Source organism: Madurella fahalii (assembly GCF_045866475.1).
Source record: "Madurella fahalii IFM 68171 DNA, scaffold_3, whole genome shotgun sequence".
In the NCBI taxonomy this organism is placed as follows: domain Eukaryota; kingdom Fungi; phylum Ascomycota; class Sordariomycetes; order Sordariales; genus Madurella; species Madurella fahalii.
The window spans coordinates 3,855,560-3,881,565 of NW_027263973.1; the positions used below are offsets into that span (position 1 = coordinate 3,855,560).

The 26,006-nt window shown below is 58.9% G+C and overlaps 1 protein-coding gene across 1 annotated transcript; it reads right to left on the reverse strand.

Annotated features, from left to right (window-relative positions):
* Positions 1 to 248: 248 nt before the first annotated feature.
* Positions 249 to 24,679, reverse strand: MFIFM68171_06583 (uncharacterized protein; the record flags this gene model as incomplete). Its single annotated transcript, XM_071062003.1, has 10 exons — positions 249 to 2,822; positions 2,891 to 5,164; positions 5,227 to 5,618; positions 5,676 to 9,220; positions 9,301 to 12,715; positions 12,777 to 15,116; positions 15,174 to 15,248; positions 15,305 to 23,330; positions 23,395 to 23,691; positions 23,753 to 24,679. 10 exons carry the CDS (start codon positions 24,677 to 24,679, stop codon positions 249 to 251), a joined length of 23,865 nt encoding a protein of 7,954 aa, XP_070918104.1.
* Between the last annotated feature and the right edge of the window lie 1,327 nt (positions 24,680 to 26,006).

Below are 26,006 nucleotides of genomic sequence, written 5' to 3' on the forward strand. Positions count from 1 at the left end.
AAACAGTACTTGAAAACATAGTAAGTTACACATAGAAGCAGGAACACGTAATAGAACGAAACAAAAGAAAAGAAACGCCCAGACAAACACTCCCCCTCCTCCAAAAAAAAAAAAAAAAAAAAAAAAAAAGAAAAAGAAAAAGAAAAAGAAAAAAGACAGCCCCAACTCCAACTTTCAAAATCGGGCAAATCCCCACCTAACTATCAACGATACCGACCCCCTCCAATCCATCATCGCATTCACATAAATCAACCCCGCACCTTGACCCCGATCCGCCGCTTCGTAAAAGTCTTTGCAATCCTGATAGCCTTGGCCAGGGGGCTCCTGCTCCTCCTCGGCTTCGCCTTGGTCTTATCACCCGCCGCCCCCACCACCATCACCGCCTCCGCCCCCTTCACCCCCTTTGCCGCCGCCAGTGATTTGGCGCGGTTCAGACTGCGCGGGAGGCGGGGCAGCGACGACGCCACGACGGCCATGTGGCCGCGCACCGTGGGGTGGTCAGCCAGGTCCTCGAGCAGGCGCGCCGGCGCGAGCTGCTGGTCGCCGAGCAGCCAGGACAGCTTGGCGAGGTCGGTCAGGTCCCCGCCCAGGGCGAAGAAGGAGGTGTTTTCGTCGTCGAGGGCGGTCTCGTCTGTTAGCTCGAGCACTTGCCGCCAGGCTGAGGTCACCAGCGCGCAGAGGTCGGCTTGCTGGGCTGGGGTGAGGAGTTGGAGGGCGCCGGGCTCGGTTTGGTTGCTGGTGCTATTGTTGTTGCTGCTGGTGGTGCCGGCGGAGGAGGATGAGGACGAGGATGATAATGCTGCCTCATCGAAGGGCACCTGCGGGGGTTTGCTGCGGAGCTCGGTTGCAGATGGTAATGCGACGTCCGGGTCCACGGCGAAGAGCTCGGCTGCCTCGCAGAGCATGTCGAGCGCCTTCTGGGCGAACTCGCGCGGGACCGCGCCGTCCTCGGCAAAGCTGAGGATGATGTCGTATGTGTTGTCGTCTGTTCTGCCGGTTGATGCGCGCTCCGAGAAGACGCACAGGTCTGCGAGGTCGCCTTGCGCGGCAGAGGCCACGCCGACTCCGTAGTCAATGTCCCCCAGGCGCACGCGGCTGCTCTGATCGATGTTTTGATGCTGGACGGTCGAGGTGAAGTAGGTCCAACCGGGCCAGTCGGTGCAGCGGCGGATGATTTCGCGGAAGCCGAGCACCTCGTGCGGCATGTTGGCGACCTGTTGGTCTTGGATCTGGTGGAGGAGGTGTCTCGCGGTCCACTCCGCCCCGTCGGCGCCGAACCGGACGCGCACGGGTACCAGGTTGAGGCAGGGGCCGACCATGTTCTCGATGCCCTCAACAGAGGCGTTGCGCCCGCTGATGGTGTGGCCGAATACGACGTCAGGGCTGGCCGAGATTTGCGCTAGGACGTACGCCCAGGCCGCCTTGACGACGGTTGCGGTTGTGATGTTGCCGGACTCGACGGGCGGCAGCTGGACTGACCTCTTGAACCAGGCGGTCTTCCCTGAGGCCGACTTGTGGTGGTTTGGCTGCTTGCGACTCACAATCTCGGTCATAGATGACCCTTCGAGGAGCTTCTTCCAGTGCTGGTAATGCTCCGAGGTCAGCGACCCGGCCGAGGCACGCAGATAATTGGCAAATGTTGGCGGGCTCTGGATCGTCTCGCCCCGGTATGCAGTTTGGAGGGCTTCTAGAATCTTGGGCAAACACACTCCGTCGTACTGCGCGTGGGAGAGGCGTAGCAGTATCCTGTGGCGGGAGCTGCGTCGGTATCTGACGACTGTGAACTCCACGAATGGCTCGCCGAGACTGGGTGCGCCTTCTTCCTTCTCGTGTAGGCTTTCGGCAAACCCTTCCAGTGCCTTGTCATCGTCGACCTCGATGACATGGAATGCGGGCCGAAGCGTGCGCAGGACTACCTGGAGGAAGCGACCTCCAGAAGGAACGAAGACGGTACGTAGAATGTCGAGCGCTTGCACGACCCGGAAGCACGCACGTTTAAGCTGGCCGAGATCAAGCGGGCCGTCACCGTCGAGGTAGAAGTAGTTGAGCATCCAACGGGAGCTGAGGAGGGAGCCGGTGACCGCCAAGGACTGGAAATCTGTCGCGGGTAGCACGTCTGCGAGCCCGCCCCTGAACACACCAACCTGCGGGACAATGTTGGTTTGCAGGAACGCGTCGACGTTTGATGCGGCGAGGAGAGAGAAGCGCTCATAGAGCCCGTGCCTCGTTGCTTGTTCGACGATGGTTTCGATCCCGGGAATACCGCTGTCTACGGCACACGTTCTCCCCGAACGGATTATCGCCGCCATGTCATCCAGACGCGGATTGCGGAATACATCAGCGACGTTGAGCGCAAGGCCTTGGTCCCTGGCCTCGCCGACGAGCTTCATGGCCATGATGCTGTCCCCACCAAGATCGAAGAAACTGTCCTCTCCACTGATGGGATTGTCCGATGGCAGATTGAGCAGAGCATTCCATATCGCAACGAGCGTTTTCTCGATGACGTCCTGGTCCTCTTTAGAGCTGTCGGGGGATGTAGGAGAGAGCGGGGTCTCCGGGGTGTCTGCAGACGACCAGTGCCCGACAACTTCGACCGAAGTTTCCGTTGAGGTCCGTCGGGATGATTCGCGATATACCGTCACACCCATTTCTTTATCTAACTCGGCAATGGGCTGCGTGGGGTTGTTGAGGAAGCCATCCAGGACTTGGGCCATGGTACGGGCGACTTCCTGCGCTTGGTCGTCGCTGACGTGATCGGTCCAGTAGCGGAACACCACACCTTCCGCGCCCTCCGAAACATCGATGTTGGCAATGATAGCGTACTTTCGGTCTTTGTCAGTAAAGGAGACGACGAAGTAAAACGGAAAAGGTACGTCAGGGGAGAACTTACCTCACTCGGATCATGTCCAGCCTCCAGTTCAAACGAAATGCCGCCTCCTTCCTCCAGCAGGGCCATTCTGCCGGCATGGTTCTGCGTAGAGATTGAGGTATTGTAGAGCGTCTTGCCCGCCAGGCCGAGGTCGTGCTGCACCCTCGCGAGGGACGATTGCTGGAAGGGAATGCTCTGAAGGTACTCGTCTTGGGCCGTCCGGAAGATATCGGCAAGCGTTTGTGCCTTGGATATGTCGAGACGGCAGCAGAGCATGTTGATCAGCGTCCCGACAGTGCGGTCAATGTTCTCGACAGGCGCATCACGCCCTGCCGTCAGGTATCCGAAACAGACGTCGTCAACGCCGGTGTACTTGCGCAATACCAAGGCCCAGGCCGCGTGCATGATGTTGGCGAGGGTGATGTGCGTCTGTTCGGAGAGTTGGCGGAGCTCCTTGTAGCGGTCGAACTGGAGTCTGAGCATGTGTAGGCTCCTCGCCGTGTCGGTGCTGGTATTCAGCTTCGGGAAGTAGCAAGGCTTTAGGCCCTTCAGATGGTTCATCCAGTACTCGGTGCCCTCGCGGGCCGGATGGCTGCGGATGTACCGGATGTAATCGCTATACAGAGGGCCCGGGGCTGAATCAAGAGTGCCTTCGTATGCAGCTGCGAGTTCGTGGAGGAGGATGGGAAGCGAGCCTCCGTCCATGGCGGCGTGGTTAGTCTCGAACTTGATGAGTATCTTGCCGCTGTGTGTCGCGCAAATCGTGAGTTGATGAGGGAGTCGCGGCTGTTTCGCTGAATGCGGCGTCTGGGTTGTATTCAAGGTAGCCTCATCCAACCTATCCATCGCTTCGTCGTCGCTGCACCTGATTACGGTGACTTCGCAGTGAGGTTCCTTTAGTACGAGTTGGTCGAAGACGCCGTCGCGGTGTACGCTCTCAATGAAGATAGTTCTGAGAGTAGCATGGCGGTTCACGACCTTCCGCCAGGCCTGGACAAGCCGGTCGGTGCTCAATCGGAAACTGGGATCCGGATGCTGTACGCTGTAGACGGCGTGGAAGATGTAAGCGTTTGGATCCCGCAGCTGGCTGATCAACATGCCCTCCTGCACCGGCGTGCACGGGTAGATATCTTCGATGCAGGATAGATCGTTCTCAATACCGAAACGGGGAAGAGTCACGCTGGTGAGAGTGTTGAGGTTGTCATAGGTCAACGGCAACAGCGGGTAATCGCTCAGCGTCGGCTGGGCGGGGCGCTGCATCAAGCCTTTGACCATCTCTTCAAGGACGTTTTTGCAGTCGGCGATCCATCTGCGGACATCGTCGACTCGGCTCAGGTTGGTGTCATAGATGAAACTGAAGTGCAGTTTGTTGTTGATGACGACGGCGGATATCTCGAATAGAGCGAGCCTTGTGGTGTCCGGGCCTACGTCGGCGACTTGCCGGAAGGCATCGAGGCCCTCGTCGTCATCATCACTCACTCCGCCTCCTAGATAGTTGAACAGGACCTCCATCGGGGACGACCCTACATCGGCGGCTCTGTTGAGGCACTTGTGGGCAAAGTAAGGCCTGCCGTTGCTCGGAATACTCCGCCTCATGTCCTTGGTCCGCCGCACGGCATCGGTGACATCACCGGCGCGGATTGGTATTCTCAGCGGGCAGATGCTTGTGAACCATCCGACGGTGCGGGATAGGTCGACAAGAGACCCCGCCGGGGCTTCGCGGCCGTGGGTCTCGGTGTGCAGCGTTGGCAGTTCTCGGTCGCTGAAAGTCCTTGCGAATGCGTGTGCGACGGCCGCCAAGAAGAGGTCCATTGGCTCTGATCTAAAGGCTTTGTGACAATCCGTCAGAGCAAGCTTGGTCATGTCTTCAGCGAGGGTAAAAGCTTCGGTTTCTGTCGTGGCGTAAGTGAGACGCCGGTTGACTCCCCAGTAGCCCATATGAGGGGGTGTTTCTTTGAATGGTAAGAGGGCCTTGGTGTCGGCAGTCTTGGCATCTTCAGCTTGCAGAGCACACCAGGACCTGAAAGACAGAGGCATCTCTGCGGTCAGGGGGCGCTTTTCCAGGAGTTTGCCTAGGTCTTGGACGATGATCCGCCAGGAAACCATATCCACGCACAGGTGGTGGGCGACCATGAAAATGACTGGTTGGTCCTGACCTGCGAGTTCAAAGACGTCGGCTCTGAAAATGGGTCCTTGTTGAATGCTGAGCCCGGTCTGCGCAGCTTTCATAATCGGCGCAATCTCATCCCGAGAAGCCGGATGATGGGCAAGGAAGCTGTAGGCCGAGGGGCTCATCTATTACAGAACGATCGTTAGCACAGATGCGTAGAGATACGAGAATGAGAAGAAATCCGTACCTTGATTGTTCGCTGTCGCCAGCTACCGTCTTCCTCCTTGGCAAAACGCGCCCGGAGCATTGAGTGGCGCTGGACGATGGAGTCCATGGCGTGCTTGACGTCGTTAGCTGTGACGCCCCGTGGTGCGGTCAACGCGAAACTCTGGTTGAAGCGGCCCTCCCCATCGTGCTTCTCGGCCAGCCGCAAATACACCTTTTGGATCGGTGAAAGTGCGAAAGGCTCTTCTGTCTCCTCGTCTGCACGTGCGGTAATCGCTGCCGTAGAGGGGGACTGTTTGGCGAGCCGAGCAAGATGAACGACGGATTTGGCGCGAAGCACATCCTGGAGAGATATGATGATTTGTGCGTTTCGAGCCCGCGAGACGACGCCCATTGCTCTAATGCTATCGCCACCTATGCCTCCGGGTTAGCAAACCTGCGAGATACGATACAGGGGAGGCATCTTCTTACCTAGGCTAAGGAATTGCTGGTTGGATTTGACCCGGTCCTCGGGGACGCGCAGTTCCTGTGCCCAAATCTCTCTGAGCGTCTTGGCAGGCCCGGTGAGTTCGACCTCTTGCTCGGCGTCCTCGCCAAGGCTGTTGGTTATCCGCTCGAAAGTCGACTCGTCGAGACCCTGAACCCATTTGATCACCCTCTGCCTGTCCAGCTTGCCCGACACACCGACCGGCATACTCTCGAGAACGATCATCACCGATGGGACCATGTAATGTGGCAGCGCGTCTGCCAGACGGTTCTTGACATCCGCAACATGGCTTCGAATACGGGCCAGCCGCTCGGGCGGTCCGTCAACGGGTGTGCAATCGTTATTGCCGCCGACGTCGGTGGCACTGTCGACTGCCAGGGTGATGATGCCGACCAACTGCTTTTGACACGGCCCGGTCTTGGGTTGCACCACAAGTGCAAGACGCACGCGACTGTCGGCCGAGAGCCAGCTCTCAATCTCGCCAAGCTCGATACGTTGGCCATTGACTTTGACCTGGCCGTCCCTACGGCCGATGAACTCAATGGCCCCGTCAGGCCGGTACCGCACCAGATCGCCCGTGCGGTAGATGCGTGCGGGAGCGGAGCCATGGCCTTCGTGGTCTTTGCCCCATGGTGGATTCTCAATAAATACTCTCGCCGTCTTTTCCGGGTCGTTCATGTAACCCCTTGTCAACAGCGTCCCGCTGATGGCCAGTTCGCCGATGGCACCGACAGGGGCAAGCCAGTCGTTGTGTTCGCCTCTAGCTTCAACAACCCATGCGCGGCCTGCTGCCGTCGCGCGACCAATGGCGCTGCGGTCTCGCTCAGCCGAGACATTTGGGTTAATAATGGCGAGAACACAAGCTTCGGTCGGGCCATATCCATTCATCAGTTCGACGTGATCGGCCCAGCGTGTGACTGTTTCGGCGAGCATAGCTTCGCCGCCGCACACGAGCGTCTTGAGCGTGGGGCAGACGAGGCTCGGATCGATGAGGTTGGCGACCGAAGGAGTGAGGAATGCCCAGGTTGCGCGTAGCCGGGTTATCGCTGCTCCGAGGTTGTGGAGGCGTTCATCCTCGTTCGGGACGCACACACACGCACCAAGGGTGAGCGGCGTCAGAACCTCCATGAGAGCGACGTCGAATGTTAGGGAGGCAAAGTGGAAGACGCGAGACGATGCGTCCATGCGTGTTGCCTGCGAGTAGCCCAACGAGCTACTGGAAAAGTCGCGGTGGGCTGCGACAACGCCCTTGGGCTTTCCTGTGCTGCCCGACGTGAAGAGCACATAAGCCGTGCTGCTCGGGTCAAAACTGACGCAGACGGGCCCTGGAGGTGTAGGGAGGTTTCGGATCACGTCTCCGTCCACCGAAAGGCGTGTATTGACAATGCCCTCGAACCGGGATGTGTGCTCGGGGCTGCAAACCATAAGCAACGGTGAGAGAGACTCTAGCATCTCCTTCTGTCGGGTCAGGGGGTGGGCCGGGTCGAAGGGCACAAAGGCGCCACCCGCCATGAGGACGCCCAGAAGGGTGACCACGGCCCAGGCGGAGCGTGTGACACAGACAGGTACCAGAGTTCCCTTCTTGACGCCAAGCTGTTTGAGACGGAACGCTAGGCGGGAAGCGTAGTCGCGGACCTCGCCGTACGTGAGCTCGGCATCCCAAGCACTGATGGCCTCCCGTTCAGGCGACATAGTTGCTTGCTCCAGGAACAGCTGATGGATGCACGAATCGACTTCGATCTCGACCTTGCCTTGAAATGTGTTGACGCGGTTCCACTCGGCGATGAGGGCGTGGTCTTCGGGGCTGATGACGTGGATGTCGGCCAATGTGGCCTGCTTGTTTTTGGATTTGTCGACCAGCTGCTTCAATACAGCTTCAAGCTGGTGGACAAGCCGTCTCGCTTGCCAACTCGAGAGGACAGTTTCGTTGTGGTGGAAGTTGGCCTCAATGGTGGCATCGGTGACATTGCATTCCAGCACAAGCGGGTGGGTGAAGAAGCTGTCCATGGAAGACCCGCCTCGGAAATCCCAATCGTTTCCGTCATGCTTCTGAGATGAAGCTGCTTGGATCGTCAAGATGTTCTGAAAGTCGCAGGCCGCTGCACAGTCTTGGTTCAGTCTCTTGATGTGCTGCAGCCCCAAGTGCTGATGGTGAACCATCCTGCTTGCCATCTTGTGCATGCTTTGTAGGAATTCGGAAACCTTGGTGTGGCGGAGCGGTTGCACTCTCACCGGGACTGTCGCAAAAGTTGGTCCATCTATATCCTCCACGCCAGGAAGGTCAATGTTGCGACCGGCCAATGTCTCGCCAAAGACGACATCGTCCATTCCCGTATATGCGGTCAGGACGATGGCCCACGCTGCTCTGATAAGGGTTGGTAGGGTGATATCGACGACGAAATCGCCGCGGTTGATCGTGACATGGGTGGTCTCGGCTCGGAAATTCGGCTTCTTGTCACGGTTCGCGACAGATGGAGGTTCTGGGAAATGTGTCACAGAGGACGATCCATTCAACGAATCTGCCCAGAACTTTTCCGATGCCGGTACGTCCTTGCTAGTCAAATAGCGGATGAAACGGGAGTAAGAGGGACGGGCCTCGGCGGAATTCTCGTCTGGCTGGGAGACGTCGTAGATGTCCTGAACTCGTCTCCCGATGCGAGGAAGGCTCCATCCGTCGTAAAGTGCGTGGTGGATGGCCCAAATAAAATAGCAGGCATTCTCCCCTCGGACAAGTGCAAATCTGATCAGCTTGCCGCCATCTTGAGACCCGAGTGCTCTGCCCTTGGCAATGGCCTCCTCAACCGTCGGCTCATCGTACCAGTCGATCGGTTCGGGTGCGAAGACGACTTGCAAGAACCCAGCAGTCGAGGTATGTACGATCCGGGTGCGTAAGGTGCCGGTATCGTCCACAACCGCTTGCCAGGCCGACTTGAAGCGGTCCTGATCGACGTCCTGCGGAAGCTCCAGGGTGCTAACTGCCACATACGCACCGGCTTGTTTGTTGGCAAGAGCAACGAGACCTTCTTGTAGCGGACTGCAGGGATACATGTCCTGGATCTGCTCGCGACGGACGAGGCATTGAGCAGAAACCTCTTGCAAAAGGTCGTCGAGCTCCGATTTGGGGCAGGTCAAGAGGCTGAACGGTTGTGGGTCGGTGTCGTTGTCCTCGCCCATGCCCTCACCCTCTTGGCCACCACACGCCAGCGCCATGTCCGCGAGAGTGGGGTGCTCAAAGATGTCCAGAACCGAGAGCACAATTCTGTGAGCGCGCGCTGCACCAACGAGCCGCATGGCCGTGAGCGAGTCACCGCCGGCACCGAAGAAATTGTCCTCGGCGCTGACAGAGTCATCTGGAAGCCCAAGGACCGCTTCCCATAAGCCCTGCAGCTTCTTTTCCATTATGGTTTCCGGCTCGCGACGCTTGACTACCTTGGCCACGGCGGAAAGCTTGTAGTTGGCGATCTCGTCCTTGCTCGCCTGCTCGACTGCCTGGCGGAGCCGTCTGCGGTCAAGCTTGCCCGCACTCGTCCTGGTAGACAATGTTAATAATTCATACTCCTTTTGGGCAGTGGTGGTTTCGAGGGGTTTAACGGATTTGATTTCACATACCAAGGCATTGCCGATACTGGCAAGAAGAGTTGCGGGACCATATAGGCTGGCAACACTCCCGAGACGTGTCTCTCCATGGCGTGTGCAACATTGGTCAACTCCTCGTTCATCGGCAATAAGGCGAAGACCGTTGTGGTGCGTTTGTCTGCTGAGGCCGTCGTTGGTAAGCTAAAGAAGACAGCAAGAGCCTTGGCCGCAGTGCGCGCAACAGGCGGCGCCACCACCTCGACGGCGACCTGTGAATCGTCCGGTAAGCTGCTCCGGCAGTTGTATTCGATCTCACCCAGCTCGATTCGCCTGCCGTTGAGTTTGACCTGGGTGTCCTTCCGTGAAATATATGACACGGATCCGTCCGAGTTGTAACGCACAAGGTCGCCAGTTCGGTACATTCTATCCCGATGGAGCCACATTGACTCGGGGAAGCTTGGATGACGGGTCCACTGTGGTGATTGAATGAAGGCCTTGGCTGTCTGCACCTTGTTGTTGAGATAGCCGCGGGCCACGAGCCGGCCCTCGACCACCAACTCGCCAACGGCACCGACGGGAACGAGACGATCCGAGTTCTGAGGATCAACGACCCAGATCCGTCCCCCAACAGCCGGGCCAATATTGGAGCAGTCGGTGTTGCACACCCGGTACTCCTCGTCGACCTTTGTGCTCGTTGTTGCCACAACGGAGCACTCGGTCGGCCCGTACGCGTTGACAAGCGCGCAGCGGGTGCCCCAGCGCGCAATGTGGCCACTTGCCATGGCCTCTCCTCCTGTGACGAGTGTCTTGAGGCATGGGACGCTTTCCGGCTTGACGGTGCTGGCCACTGAGGGAGTAAGGAGCGTCCAGGTAACACCCATGTTGCGGATGGCCGCCGCGACGTCGTTCATCCTATCCTCGTCAGAGGGGACGCAGACACATCCTCCCACCAGCAAGCAGGAAAGAGTTTCCATGATGCTTGCGTCGAACGTGTAGGAGGCGAATTGTAGGACGCGAGAGTCTGAGTGCATGAACATGGCCTTTGCGTGTGCAATAGCTCCCGTGCAGAAAGAGCCGTGCTCGATGACGGTTCCCTTGGGCTTGCCGGTCGTTCCAGATGTGAAGATAACGTAGGCTGGGTTAGACGGCTTGACGGCCGTAGCAAATGCTGTCTCCGCGGCATACTGAGACTTTAAGGCCGCAATAGCGCTGGGATCGACTACGACGGTCGTCTTGGCGATATTATCCACCTTTTCCTTATGTTTTGGCGAGCACAAAACAACCGTAGCATCGACGTCTTGGATGAGCTCGCGGAGGCGGCTGTCGGGATGATCGGGATCAAGACTGACAAAGGCACCGCCAGCCTTCAGGACGGCAACCTGAGCTACGACAGTCCAGGCCGACTTTTCGAAGCATAGCGGCACGAACACCTCTGGCCCGACGCCGTAATCGGTGGCAAGTTGGCGCGCCAAAGCCGTCGCGGCGCTATCTAGTTCGCGGTAGGTAAAGGACGCATCCCATCCACACACCGCAGGCGTCGACTGCGGACGTTGCACCGCATGCTGGGCGATGATATCGTGAACGCATTGCTCGACGCGCGGCAGCTCGTAATTATTCCACGAGGTAAGTTGTTGTATCCCAGCTGCGCCGACCAGATCCACCTCTCCAACCGTCCGGTCATCACCCGCTCCAGCAACCAGGTCCTTTACAATCTGTTGGAACGTGGATGCTACGTTTTTCATCTGCTCATCGGAGACAATGTTTCTCCAGTAGCCAAACTGGACCTCGACCACCCCATCGATTGCTTCGACGTTCACCGCCACGGCGTACTCGCTGGGGTCCTCAGCCTTGACGACGCGGTACTGCAGCGCCGACGGCGACGAACGCATCTTCTCCTGTGCTGTGCGCTTCTGGTAGGTAAACGCCGTGTTGAAGAGTGCCGTGCCAGGGACTTGGAGCTCGTGCTGCATCTCGGCAAGTGAGCAGGTCTGGTGGGCCATGGCGTCGGCAAGGTTCACGCGCATCGTGTCCAGCACCTCGTCAAGCTCGGCGTCGGCGGGGAGGTTCATGCGGCAGACCAGCATGTTGATGAAGGCGCCGACAGCTTGCTCAATATGCGCCACGGGCACGTCCCGCCCGGAAGCGAGATACCCGAACAACACTTCGTCCGAACCAGTGTAGGTTCGGAGCACCAATGCCCAGACAAACTGTAGCAGCGTGGACAGGGTGATGCCTGAGTTGGCGCAGTAGTCGTTGATATCAGCGACGCGGTCAAGGCGGATGATGTGTGATCCGAGCGACGGCTGCTCAACCTTTCCATCTGTAAGAGTGGGGAACAGGCAGGGCTCGGCGCCCTCCAGATATTCTTTCCAGTAGCGGACGCTCTCGCTGCGGGGCTGGGACTGGATGTAGGCCATATAATCACGGTATACCGGCACGGCCTTGCCAGTGCTGCCGCCATACCCATTAGCAAGGTCCTCAAGGAGGATTGGCAGAGAGGACCCGTCGCAGATGGCGTGGCTGATCTCCAACTGGCAGAAGACATTGCCGGCGGTAGTTTTGCAAACACTGAGGCGGTGCGGCGGTTTCTTCTCGTTATAGTCGATACCCTGGAGGCTCCGAAGCGCCTCCAGCGCTCCTTCATCGTTGTCGGATTGCAATATCTGGACCCGCCCCGGCGCGCTTCGGAGAACAACCTGATCCATGAGACCCTCATCCCCAACTGTGTCGACGAATATGGTTCTCAGCGTGGCATGGCGCTGCACCACGCTCTGCCAGGCGTTACTCAGGCGCTGGGCATCAACCTCCTTTCCGCCTGTCGTCTCAAGTTGGAAGACGGCGCGGTATGCGTACTTGTCGGGATCCAGAATCTGGCTCAACAAGAGGCCGCGCTGCATTGGTGAGCAGGGATAGATGTCTTGGACATTGTGGATGTGGACATCAACCTCGTCGAGTCTGTGGTTGAGGCTCTCCAGACCGTAATAAGTCAGGGACAGGAGCGGGAACTCGCTCAGCGTCTTCTCGATATGGTGGCGTGCCAATCTGTGGGGTGCATCGCTGAGGAGCGACTGGCACTGCCGGGCCCACTCCCCAAGTGAATCCTGGTGCTTCATGTGCTTGTTGTATGTAAACGATAGCTTCAGCTTGCCGCCAGTAACAAGTGCGGACACGTCGATCAGTGCGAACCGCGGGACATTCTTGCCAACATCGGATGCCGCATTTAGGGATTGCCCGGCAGTGTCATCGACGGACTGAAGCCAGGTATCGGTCCGGCTGAGCTGTTGCATCTGGCCAAGGTAATTGAATGCAACCTCAACCGGCCAACGATGGCTGTACTCATCACGGCCTTGAGCCGTGAGGAGTCGATAAGCAAAGTATGGACGGCCTTTACCGGCCAAGCGCCTCCGGTAGTCCTTGACCCACCGGATGGCATTGATTATATCGTCGTCTGTGGATGTGGCGTGGTTAGCGCGTCCGCGGATGAAAGTGACTGAAGGGGTTGGGCTTACCAGAAGACGACTCTTGTGGTAGGTGGACAGGGTACAGCGTCGTAAACCATCCCACCGTCCTCGACAAATCCATATCATCATCCCAGACCTCACGCCCGTGGCCCTCGTTGTAAATAGTCGGTGTGCCCCGACGACCCACGGCGACATTGCGATACGACAGCAGCAAAGCCGCCAACAGGAGATCCAGCAGCTCGGTCTGCAGCGGCTGGTGGCATTCTGGTCCTAGTAGCATGGATGTAGTTTCGCTGTCCAACTCAACCTCCCTGGTGAGAACGTCACCGTGGACATTGGGTGTGCCATCCATGCCCCAGTATTCCAGATCGACATCGGACATCTCGTGATGCGGAAGCAACCGGCGTCCATTCTTCTGTGCGTGTGCCTCCTCCGCCTGCTGCCGGCTCCATGCTTGGAAGATCAGCGATCTGGGAGGCTCGATGCTGCCTGTGGAGAAGAAATCCTCCAAATCCTGGAGCAGGATGCCCCAAGAGACGATATCGACCACAAGATGGTGAATCGCGATGAAGATGTAGACTTCCTTATTCTCCGCCGCGCCTACGGTGAAGCAATCTGCTGCCAGCAATGGTCCTTTCTGGATATCGAGGGCCTTCTGCGAGTTTTGGATGCGCTTCTCCATACGCTGGAAGTTTCCGACAGCATGCGTCTTGAAGCGGTACGAGCTACTGACGTCTGGAGTGATGCGCTGCCTCCAGTTACCCGTACCGTCGCGTCGGAACCGTGACCGTAGCATAGAATGAGTTTTGACAAGCGCGTGTATGGCACGACCAAGTTCCTGGGGGTCGACGTCTCTCGCCAGACGGAGAAGCACACTTTGGTTGAACTGCATGTCCGGCCCCGAGACTCGCCCGTTCTCCCCAACGATCTGGAAGTAGAGCTGTTGGATAGGGGTTGGGTCGAATTCGTGATAATCCTCACTAGTAGCGCTGGGCTTTTGCTGTTCTTTGGGAATAACGACCTTTAGGGCGAGATCATGGACGGATTTGCTGCCGATGATGTCCTGCACCGCGACACTCATACCCTGCGTCCGACACCGCGCCATGACTTGCATGGCAGTGATGCTGTCGCCGCCAAGATGTAGGAAGGAAACGTTACGGCCGATCCTCTGGGGAGAAATATTGAGAACCTCACTCCAGATGGATTTAAGTCTGGCATCGATCGAAATGCTCTGTGGAGCAACCGTCTCCTCTCTCTCCTGTTCCCGGCCGTCGGCAATGATCTTGTCAAACGTCTCATCATTCATGCCCTCGACAAAGTCGGCCACGCCAGGCCGGTCGAGCTTCCCGGACGGCAACAAAGGAATGTGGCCAAGCGCAATCCAGGCTGATGGGATCATATATGGAGGTACTTTCTCTCGGAGCCGCTCCAGAACCTTGTTGACGATAGTAGACGCCCTTCTAGAGGTAACCAGTTCAAATTTGATGGTAGGATCTTCTCCTGGAATACCACGCAGCGCTAGCACCGCGACCAGGCGTCTGGCGCAGGGTCCGCTCTTCGGGAACACGACAACCGCGTGCTTGACAGCATCATCCGCGCCAAGGTGGTAAGCGACTTCGTCGAGCTCAAGGCGCTGCCCGTTGAGCTTGGCTTGCGACGTGTCCTTGCGGCCCATATACACCATTTCGCCCGTCGTGTCGTCGCACATGCGGACCAAATCGCCCGTCTGGTACATGCGGCGGGGTGTCTGGGATGGCATATCGGAATACCGGAAGCTCTCGTCTTTGGCCCACTTAGGGCTCTCAATAAACACTTCGCGTGTCTTCGCCTCGTTCCGCAGGTAACCCGTCGATAGCGTCGGACCTTCGATCAACAACTCCCCGACAGATCCAACGGGGGCGAGACGATTGTGGTTTCGCGGATCGACAATCCAGCAGCGGCCAATACCCCTCCCCAGGTTCGCCGGATTGGACGACCGCCGCATGTGGGAATTGACTGTTGCCACGACGGCGCACTCGCTTGGACCGTAGGCATTGACGAGATTCACTCTGTCGACCCAAGTGGCAAGGTGACTCTGGGCCATGGCTTCGCCTCCAAGAATCAGCGTCTTGAGATGAGGCACATCAGTGGGCTGGAGAGTCTGAGCGAATGAGGGCGTGAGAAGGGCCATGGTGACGCCCATCTGCTCCATGGCGGCGGCAATGTTCCCGTTGGTGCGATCCTCCTCACGCGGCACACACACGGTACCGCCCATCATGAGCGTCGTCAGAATCTCCACCAGACAGGCGTCGAAAGTGTATGATGCGAATTGCAGGAAGCGGAAAGGAGGCGTCATAAGCATGGCTGGGCCGTGGGCCGTGGCGCCGGAACAGAACGCCGTGTGAGAAACTGAGGTGAAATGTCAGCAAGACCAGTCAATGGGGGGAAGCAGGGGAGCCATCATACCAATTGTCCCTTTAGGTTTTCCAGTTGTACCAGAAGTGAAAATAACATAGGCGGGGTCATTTGGTGAACAGATGCCTTCGAACTGTTAGCGAGTCTGAGAGTTTCGGGTTTCAGGGGTAACGTATACATACCTGTCGCACCACTCTCTTCGCCACCTCCAAGGCTTGTCAACATTTTCCCGTCAACTCCAACCACAGTATCAACAAGCTGGGAGCAGAGTTCGCGGTATTTTGGCGAACACAAGATAACCTTAGCCTCACAATCTCCAGCAATCTCCTTGAGTCTAGCAACAGGATGCGAAGGATCCAAAGGCACAAATGCCGCGCCGGTCTTCAGGACAGCCAACATAGCCACGACGGCGAACGTCGACTTCTCAAAGCAAAACGGAACGAAGTTCCCGCCATTGGGACCACCGATGCCCTTCATCTGGAGATCTCTGGCAAGGGCGGTTGAAAGCGTATCCAGCTCGCCATTAGATAGGGACGCGTCCCAACCAACAACAGCTGTCGCCTCACTGCCCTGGCGCGCCATCTGTTCAGTGATCATGTCATGGACACGTCGCTCAACCAGAGGACCCGAAAGCTTATTCAACTCGCGGACCACGGCCTTGTCATCCTGGCCGAGCAAGTCGATGTCCCCGATGCTCTGCTGTTGATTCTCCGCCGCCGAAAGGCGCAGCAGCACCGTTTCGAACTGGCCAAGCATCCGGGCCACTTGCCACGACGGGAGCACCCCAGCGTCGAAGAAGGCGCGCATCTCGATCTCACCGTCGCCGCCGCCGACAGTGCATGTGACGTTGAGCGGGTAATTGAAGAAGTCAGCTCCCTGGGTGTTGCCGCCGCCAGTCATGTTGCTCCACAGACTGTCCCTGGCCGGTTCCTCATCAGCCAGGGCGATGGCCAGCAGGTTCTGAAACTCGCACGCAGCGGCAGCGGCCGAGTTCAGGCCCCTGATGCGCTGCAGGCCGGCAAACTGGTGCGGGATGACATCGTTCAGCTGGGCCTGCACGTCAGCCAGCGTCCGCTCGACGCTCCAGGCGGGGTCGATTTGGATGCGTCGGGGGACGGATGCAAATGTCGGTCCCACTAGATCCTCGATGCCGGCGACGGGCACGTCCCGCCCGTTGAGGACCTCGCCGAAGACGACGTCGTCCGAGGACGAGTAGATGGACAGGACCAGCGCCCAAGCGGCCCGCAAGAAGGAGGCGGTTGTCAGGTCGGAACCTTTGGGCTTGGTAAAGCGCACCACGCGGTGGGTTTGGCTGCTTGCTTGGACGCGGTAGCCCGGGTGAGGAAGAGACGGGAAGTGTCGCGGCGCCGAGCCCGAGAGCTTGCTCGTCCAGAATGCATCTGAGGCGGAGGTATCGATGTTGGACACGTATTGGACAAAGCGGGAGTAGTGAGGTGTAGGAACCAAAAGAGCCTCAGGCTGGCGATATCGTGCCTCGACACGGCCTAGGAGCGTCGGCAAGCTCCATCCGTCGTAAAGGGCATGGTGTGCAGCCCAGACAAATGTTCGCGGGCCGTCACTATTGTCCTCGCGGCCAACAATGGCATAGCGAGACAACACGCCGCCGTCGTGCGGTGGGAGCTGGCTATGTGTCTTGGGCAGGTCGGAGATGCATGGTACTGCCATCCAACTAATCGGCTCTCGGACAACGACCTGCAAGAAGCCCCTGTCCTCGACAAATACGACGCGCGTGCGCAAGATGGCTTCGGAATCCACAATCTCTTGCCATGCCCTCTTGAAGCGAGAGATATCTGTGCCCGCCGGTAGCTCGTACGAATTGACGGCAACGTAAGCCCCGGGCTGCCTTTGGGAGGCGGCAACCAGTCCTGCCTGCAACGGTGTGCAAGGATAGATGTCTTCGACCGAGTCCACGCTGACACGGCAAATGGAGGCTACGTGTTTGCGCAGCTTCTGCGGGCTCATGGCGGTGGTGCTGTGCTTGAGCAAGGAGAATGGCTCGGTCGACCCGGGGAGCGGCTCGTCCTTCTGCTGTTTGGCTCCTCCTTCAGCACCACCGGCGACCGCCGCCGCCATCTCAGACAGCTTAGGCATCTGGAAGATTGTCGCTACGGACAGCCCGATTCCCTTTTGCCGCGCCGCGGCAACCAGGCGCATGGCCCCGACCGAATCTCCGCCATGGCGGAAGAAGCTGTCGTCGGCACTGATGGAACCTGGTTCGATGCTGAGGACAGAGGCCCACAGATCTCTCAGATTCTTCTCCATGGGTGTCTCGGGCAAGCGGCCATTGCAAGCCCTGGACCCAAGACGATACGCCACAACGCCGTCGGATAGTTCCTGGGCTGCAGTACGTAGGCGACGTCGATCCAGCTTACCAGACGAGGTGAGCGGCATTCTCGACACGGGCAAGAACAGGTTGGGAACCATGTACGCAGCGACCTTAGTGGCCATGGCTCCGACAATGGTTTGGGCGAGAGCGACAAACTCGTCCGACATTGGCAGGATTTCGACTTGGTCCGCCGAGCGAGGCTCGAGACAGATAAACACCGCCAACACCTTTTGCGGCGGCTGTCCCACAGCGACGAGCTCAACCGAGGACTGTGCAGCCGGCGGCAGGGACGCCTTGACGTGGTGCTCAATCTCGCCCAGTTCAATGCGCTGACCGTGGAGCTTGACCTGGGTATCTTTGCGGCCGAGGTAGACGAGCGAGCCATCCGAGTTGTACCGGACGAGATCGCCCGTCTTGTACATCCTCCTGTTGCCCCTCTCCCGGTGATGGGGGTCCATTGCTGCCCACCTGGGCATCTCAATGAACGCCTTGGCCGTCTCGACAGGCCGGCCCAGATACCCTCTCGCCAGGGTAGGGCCCTCGATCAGCAACTCACCAACGCACCCGACAGGCACGAGCCGGTTGTGATCATTGGGGTCAACCACCCAGGAAACGCTCCCGACGCTCGTCCCGATGTTGGTGACATCACCCTTCGCGTCCAAGTGCAGTCGGTGGGTAGCATTGATCGAGCACTCGCTCGGACCGTATTGATTGTGCACGGGGACGGCACCTCCCCAGATATCGAGCACCTCCTGCGTCAGCGCTTCGCCGCCAACAGCGATGCCCTTGATCTTGGGAACCTCTTCCGGTCGCAGCAGCGCCGCCACGGTCGGGGTGAGGTCCATAAAGTTGGCGTCCAGCCTGTCGATCGCGCCGGGCAAGTCGCCGAGACGGTCCGCCTCTGACGGCACACACACGCACCCGCCGTGGATGAGCGTTGTGAACATCTCCTCGAGGCTGTTGTCAAACGTGTGGGCCGCAAACTGCAGGAAGCGCGTGTGCGGGCCCAAGCCGAGGGCCGAGCCGTGCGCGAGGGCGCTGGAGACGAGGGCTTGGTGGCAGAGGACCACGCCCTTAGGCTTACCGGTGCTGCCCGAGGTGAACATGACGAAAGCTGGGTCGGCCGGGGACACCTGGCTGTCGACCGTGATCGGCTTGCTGGCGGGCGGGAGCTGGGAGATAAGCTGCGGGCCAACGGCCACGACGTACGGCACCATCGACTCAAACATGGATGCCCTCGTCTCCGAAGCCACCACGATATGCGCCCCCGCGTCAGCAACCTTGCCTTCGAGCGCCTCGGCCGGGTGTGTTGCGTCCAGCGGCACCACGCCACCGCCGGCCTTGAGGACAGCAAACATGGCAATGACTGTCCACGACGACTTGTCAAAGCACACGGGCACAAACACCTCGGGGGCAACGCCCAGGCCAAGCAAGTGCTGTGCTACGCGGCTCGACAACTCGTCCATCTCGGCGTACGAGAAATCGGCGTCCCATCCCCGCACTGCCTGCGCCTGCGGACGGGCAGTCACCTGTTTCTGGACCATGCGGTGCATGCATTCAACGGTGGTGGGAGGCATGTTGGCGTTCCAGGTCCAGATGGACGACTTGCTCGTCTCGTGGACGGGATCGAGCTGCGACAGTGGCTTCTCGGCGTGCTCGGCGATGTTGGACAGCGCCTGAACAAATGTAGCCGCGACGTGCTCAGCCTGCAGGGAAGCAACTGCATCGGTCCAGTAGTCAACGTCGATGGTAGCGCACCCTTGGTCGTCGGTCTCGATGTTCACCGAGATAGGGTATTCGGTCGGGTCGCGGATGGCTTCTAAGTCGGTGCACTCGAGCGACTCGGGATCGAGCGGTTGGCGTGCAGACTTCTGCGGCAGCCGCCGGCGGTAGGAGATACAGGTGTTGAAAAGCGCCATGCCGCCCGGCATCTTGAGCGCGTGCTGAACCTCGGCGAGGGAGGTCTGGGCGTAAGGCATGCAGTCCAGATTATCCTTCTGCACGGCTTCGAGGACGCTGAGGAGGGACAGCTCGTTCCCGTCTTGCTTGCCGAGTCTCACCCGCTGCGTGGCCATGTTGATGAATGGGCCGATGGCGTCCTCGGATCCCTCAACGAGCGCAGCGTCACGCCCCGAGACCAGATAGCCGAAGCACACATCTTCGCTGCCGGTGTAGCATGCCAAGGTCAAGGCCCAGGCTGCGTGGAATGCGTTGGGTAAAGTAAAGCCCTTAGCATCGCAGAAGGCCTGCAAGGAGGCCAGATCAGGAACGCCGACACGCAGAGACCGCAGCTCTTTCTTGTCTTCAGGGATGGCGACGCCATCATTCAAGGTGGGGAAGTGGCATGGCTCAATGCCAGCGAGGTAGGCGGCCCAGAACCCGACATCAGCTTCAGTGTTGCGCTTCTGCAGGGCCGCCATAAAAGGACTGAACAGGGGTCTAGGTAGTCGATCGAGGGATCCGGTGTAGCTTCGGGCGAGGTCGCGTAAGATGATGTCCATAGACGCGCCGTCCATGACTGCATGGGTCATTTCGAGGACGCAATAAACAATTATGTTGTCAGGCTTCCCATTGTAGAAAACGGAGAGGCGATGTTGTGGTTTGTCGGGTTGGTACTGCATCGGCTCCATATTCTCGGCCATTGCCCGCATCTCCTCCTCTCCGCTGTGGCACTCGCGGACCGTGAGCAACGACGGGATATCAACCTGTTTCAGCACGACCTGGTCATAACTGCCCGCCCGGGTCTGGCTGATGGCGTCGACAAAGACGGTCCGAAGCAACGCGTGGTGCTGTACAACTTGTTCCCATGCTTTCACCAGGCGAGCAACGTCCACGGCCTTGCCACGGAGGCTGACTTGGAACGTTCGACGCACGGCGTACACATTCCCGTCCTTGGTCCTGCTCACCAGCAGCCCCTCCTGGATGGGTGAAGCCGGGTAGATGTCTTCTATCCCGTCCCAGCCTCGGTCTCCCACCAGCGAAGGCAGCTTGGACTGCTCGAAGGCGGCGAGATCCTCGTGGCCAAGGTCCGGGACCAGCGTGAAATCCCCAACGGTAAGCCTGCTACTCATGCTTGGCAGCGTGGCAGCAGCCTCGGTCAGCACTCGCCGACAGCTCAGCACCCACTCGCGGATGCGCTCCTGGTGTCGCATCCCACGGTTCCATGCAAAGCCGAAGCGCAGGGCGCCCTGCACGATGACGGCTGAGATTTCAAAAAGTGCAAAGCGCTGCGCCACACGCCCAAAGTCGGCCGTCGGGCTGCCCGAGTGCGCTTCGCCGGCCATGTGCGAGGCGGGTTGGAACAGGGCGCCGGCGCGCTCGAGCTGCTGGTAGCGGCCTAGGAAGTTGAACGAGATCTCCATGTCCTTGTGATCGGCGCCCCATTTTGCAGCCCCTTCGGCGCTGTGGAACCTTGCTGCAAAATACGGCCGTCCGTTACCTGGCACGCGGCGGCGAAGGTCCTTGACCTGGATGAGGGCGTTGGTGAAGGCAGCAGGAGACGACAGAATGATGGGCAGGAGGGTCGTGAACCAGCCGATGGTGCGCGAGATGTCAATCTCATCCCCAGCGCTGGACGAAGGCGGCTCACGGCCGTGACCTTCGTTGTAGATGGCTGGGGTCGGGCGGTCCGGAAAGGTAGAGCGGAAGGACCAGAGAAGGGCAGCCAGGAGCAGGTCGACGGTCTCGGTCCGGAACGGGACGTGGCAATGAGAGAGGAGCGTCGTGGTTATGGCTACGTCAAGCTCAAAACCCTCGCATACCACGTCGCCGTAGAGGTTAGGTAGCCCCTGCATACCCCAGTAATCAAATCGCGCCGGGGGTACGTGGACGGCTGAGGGAAGCACCTGGCTCAGTTGTTGGTCGCGACAGTCGTCCATCTGCAGCGTTATCCACTTTCGGAACGTGAGAGATGGATGGTCCGCAAGTAGCTCCTTGAGAGCCATTGGGTTCTCCAACAGCTCTTCCATCTCCTCAAGTATCACCCGCCATGAGACGAGGTCAATGACAAGATGATGCGCAGTCATAAACAGTATCTGATACCCGCCATCCTCCACGGCAAACAGCTCTGCCGCAAAGAGGGGGCCTTGACGAACGTTCAAGCAGCTCTGGGCGCTGGATATGCCGGCATCAATCTGGTCAGCAGAGGTCACCGCGTGGGCACGGAAACGGTACGACGAGCCCACGTCGGATGTGATGAATTGCCGCCATTGGCCATCCTCTTGGCTCGGTTCGAAGCGTGCCCTCAACATAGCGTGTCGCTTCACCATAGCCTCGATGGCATCTCTAATAGCGATCTCATCGACACGGCGGCCAAGGCGGAGACAGAAACTCTGGTTGAAGTGCTGGTCACCTTGGGCCTCACCGCGGACCTGGAAGTGGTACTGCTGGATTGGGGAAAGGTCGAAGGGGGTGTTGAGGAGCTCGTCGTCCTCATTTTCGCCGTCCGATCTTTGGCTGCTCTGAACCATGCGCTTAGCACCTGCAGCGAGCTGCCGCAGCGACTTGGCACGGAGGACCTCCTGGACCGTCAGGCCAAGGTGAGCCTTTTTCGCGCGACTCGCGCAGGCCATGGCAGAGATGGAGTCACCGCCGAGACTGAGAAAGCTGCGGTCGTCAAGGCTGATCTGTGCTGCGGGAAGGTTTAGGACCACGCTCCAAATATCCCGCAGTATGGCCTCGGTTTCAGTGAGGTGATCGCTGGCCTCTGCAGGCGCTGTCATCTCGGCGGGATTGTGGCCCATGATGATGCGCTGACATTCTTCGGTGCTGATGACGCTCTCCACCCAGGTAGTGACGCTTTTGCGATCCATCTTGCGGGAAGGGAGCATTGGCACAGCGTCGACACAGAGCCATACCGAGGGAACCATGTATGCGGGGAGATGTGCGCTCAACCGCTCGCGGATGTGCTGGAGAACGGGCTCAGTGACGGACGGGTTCCCGACCAGTCTCGGCATTGGTCCATCCAGCTGTTTGTCAGGGGCGCCATTGATAGCGGGTTTAAACGAGTCGGCGAGAGACAGCACGGCAACGAGTCGTTTTTCCAAGGGCCCCGACTTGGGAAGGAGGATCAAAGCGTGCTGAACACTCTCATCCACGGCCAAATGGTGCTCGATCTCGCCGAGCTCGATGCGTTGACCATGCAGCTTTACCTGGGTGTCCTTTCGTCCAACGTAGCTGAGCGAACCTGAGACAGAGTTGTACCGCGCCAGATCGCCCGTCTTGTAGAAGCGACGGCGGCCGGCACTTGGCTGCGCCCAGGCTGGGTCAAAGATAAAGCTCTGCTCCGTCTTGGCCGCGTCGTTGAGATAGCCTCTCGATAAACTTGGCCCTTCGAGCAGTAGCTCGCCGACGCAGCCGACAGGTACCAAGCGATTGTGATCGTCAGGATCAACGAGCCAGCAGCGCATACCGCAGGGCAATCCGATGTCGGTGGGCTCGGTGTCCGGTCCGACGCACGAATTGACCACGGCGGTGACGGAGCTCTCGGCCGGCCCGTAGCCATTGATCAGAGTGATGTGCGACCACGTCGCAATGTGCGAGGGCGCCATAGCCTCTCCGGCAAGGATGAGCCTACGCAACCCTGGAACGGCTGCGGGCGAGAGGAAGCCGATGAACGAAGGCGTAAGCACGGCATGGTTGACACGCAGGCGATTGATCGCCCCAGCGAGATCGTCGAGCCGCTCTTGCTCGCTGGGAATGCAGACGCAGCCTCCCACCATGAGCGACGTAAGTGTCTCTACGAGGCTGGCGTCGAACGTATGTGCCGCGAATTGCAGCATCCGGCTGGTATTATCCATGTGCTGTGTTGGGCCGTGCGACCGGGCGCTGGAGCAAAACGCTCGGTGTTCAATAACTGTTCCCTATTTTGGAGGGGACACAGGTTAATTCGAGTAGCCAAGGCAATGTGACTATGGGTGGGCTTACCTTGGGCTTGCCGGTAGATCCCGATGTGAAGATGACATATGCTGCGTTAGTGCTAGACACGGGGGGGGTGGGACTTACCGGTTCGCTCGTGGACTCGACCACGGTAGCGTTGTCTACGGGGAGGATTTTGTCGGACACGCCAGTGAGCAGGGGCACCAAGTGGCGGGAACATAGCACGAGATGCGCGTTGACCGAGTCACAGAGACCTCGGAGTCTCTCGACCGGATGAGACGGGTCCAAGGGGACAAATGCCGCACCAGCCTTCAGTACGGCGAGCATTGCTACCACAGTCCATTTCTAGAATGTCTTGTCAGTTCTTGGCCAACCGGGCCGGCTGGAGATGGCAGTGCGTGCATACCGATTTTTCAAAGCAGAGGGGGACCAAGACCTCGGGACCGACCCCGAGCTGCATAAGCTGGCTCGCCAGAGAACCAGCGACGTCGTCAAGCTCGCGGTATGTAAACGAGCCGTCCCAGGCGCAGATGGCCTCAGCGTTAGGCTGCTCGAGGACCCGGTCGGAAATCACATGATGGATGCAGCGATCGAGCGGTTCGATCGGGCAGGCCTCGTTCCATATGCTAATTTGATTTAGGTTTGCGCGGCTCAAACAATCCAGTCCGCGGAGCCGAGTATTAGGCGGGCTGGAGAGGAGGCTCGATATTATCTTGGCCAGGGTGCTAGCCACCAAGATGCCCTGAGCCGGGGGCATGCCGGTAAGGTTGCGGTTCCATTCCAGGAACAGACCGAGGTTGCCCTCGCCGTTTTGCTTCACGAGGAGACGGAGTTGTTGATTTTGGTGAAGTTTTGGGAGCAGAGCTGATGTTGGTGTTTCGGTTTGAGCAAAGCCCCACAACATGATCATCGTATTGAAGATGGCGATCGGATGATCCGCATCTGGATAATCTAGGTGATCGCCGTCACTGATAGCGACACTGACAGCGGTCATTGCCGTCTTGGCGCGGCCCAGTACATTGGAAACCGACATGGAGTCATTGAGAAGGAAGCGTGCAACAACAGGGTGGTGCTTCTCAGGATCAGACCCGACATGTTGGAAGCCGAAGCTCACATGGTCCTGCCCTGTGTAGCAACGCAGCAGCAAGGCCCAGGCTGTCCGGAGCACGGCGCCGAGCGCGTCCGCATCTGTCTTGGACAGAGCCAGCAGCTTGTCCGCGTCTGCCGGCTCCTCCAGAACCACCCGGGCCGATGTCACTGGTCGGCGCGCAGCAGCGTCATCCTTCAGAGGGCAGCCGAACCGCGGGAACCTGGTGGATTCGGTAGAATACATGATTTGCGAAGCGGGAGAGTGCATCCAGGTAGTCGGAACGGTACGCGTGGTAGAAGCGGAGCGGTACGGAGTGCAGCGCAGACTGTGCGGTCAACAAAAGAAGAAACGCGGGTGACGATTGACTGATATTGAACATATGCACTGGCGGTTCGTTTCCAAGCATGTACACACTTGTTGATTATATGGCAAAATCTACGCGAGCTAGCTAGCGCGAACTCCTATACTCCTGCTACCTTGCTCCGCGGCTTTGCACAGTTCCCCTACCTTGCCGTAGGCCTCAGCGGCTGCGAATTGCGCGCCCAGTGTCCCTTCTTTGCCCAGCAGAGGGAATGATGCGTGGTACCGAAGATTCGACGGACCGCCTGCCAGGCTGGCAGCCAGTGCCAGGGTAGCATCTGGAAAAAGTCCTGTTTTTTTCTTCATCGTCCCATTTTCCCCTTTGCGCCGGGGCCAGATCTTTCTCCCGCCTGCCAGTGCCAAGAGTGATCGTCAGACGGGGAAAACGGATCATGACCATCAGGTCATGGACAAAGCGATCGGCAGCCGGCTGGCAAAGTTTGGCAGGTTGACACCTGCATCCCGCCTCTTGGCAAGTGGAGGCCAGAACCTTGGAACAGAGCGTGAGATGTGGAGCAGAACAAACGGAGTTTGCCCTAACCAGGCTCGCCAGAACCCGGCGTCCATGACAGGCCCGTCGTGCCATGGAATCGGGGAATCTCTGACCGGGGAACCAACGTGTAGATCGATTCTCCCCAGCTGGACAGACTGAAATTCTGAACCAATTAGACGGCCGCAGCCACCACGTCACGCCCAGTCGGGCACTACCGAAGGCGTAACGTCCGTACTACGAGGCACACGGCACAGACGTAGCACAAGGCGGGAGAACGGGCGGCAGAGGACCGCCGAGGGGCGCCAGCTGAGGTGCCAGAGACAACTCAGCTAAGGGAAATTCGGTCGGTGGCGTGCGCGCCACCTACGCATTCTGCAGGCCCGGTACCACAGAAGAATGCAGGAAATGCATGTCGACATTCTCACGCAACGCGGCCCCCATGCGGCTGGCGTTCGCCAAGGTCGCCGAATGAGGGTCGGGACTCAGGAACCAAACGAATCAGCAGCCGCGCTAACCGGGCCCCCCCTTACAACTCTGCAGGAGAGAATCAAGATTTGGATGCGGTACCTGCTCTCGCACGTTTCATGGCCAAGTGGCGGGCCGGGACCCGGCCGCGCTCGCTCAACCAGCGTCAATAGTCTCGGCGACACTGCACCGACTGCACCGCAACGTTGCAGTAGAGCCGCCGTCGCGCAGGCCGCTGTGGTTGGTGGACCA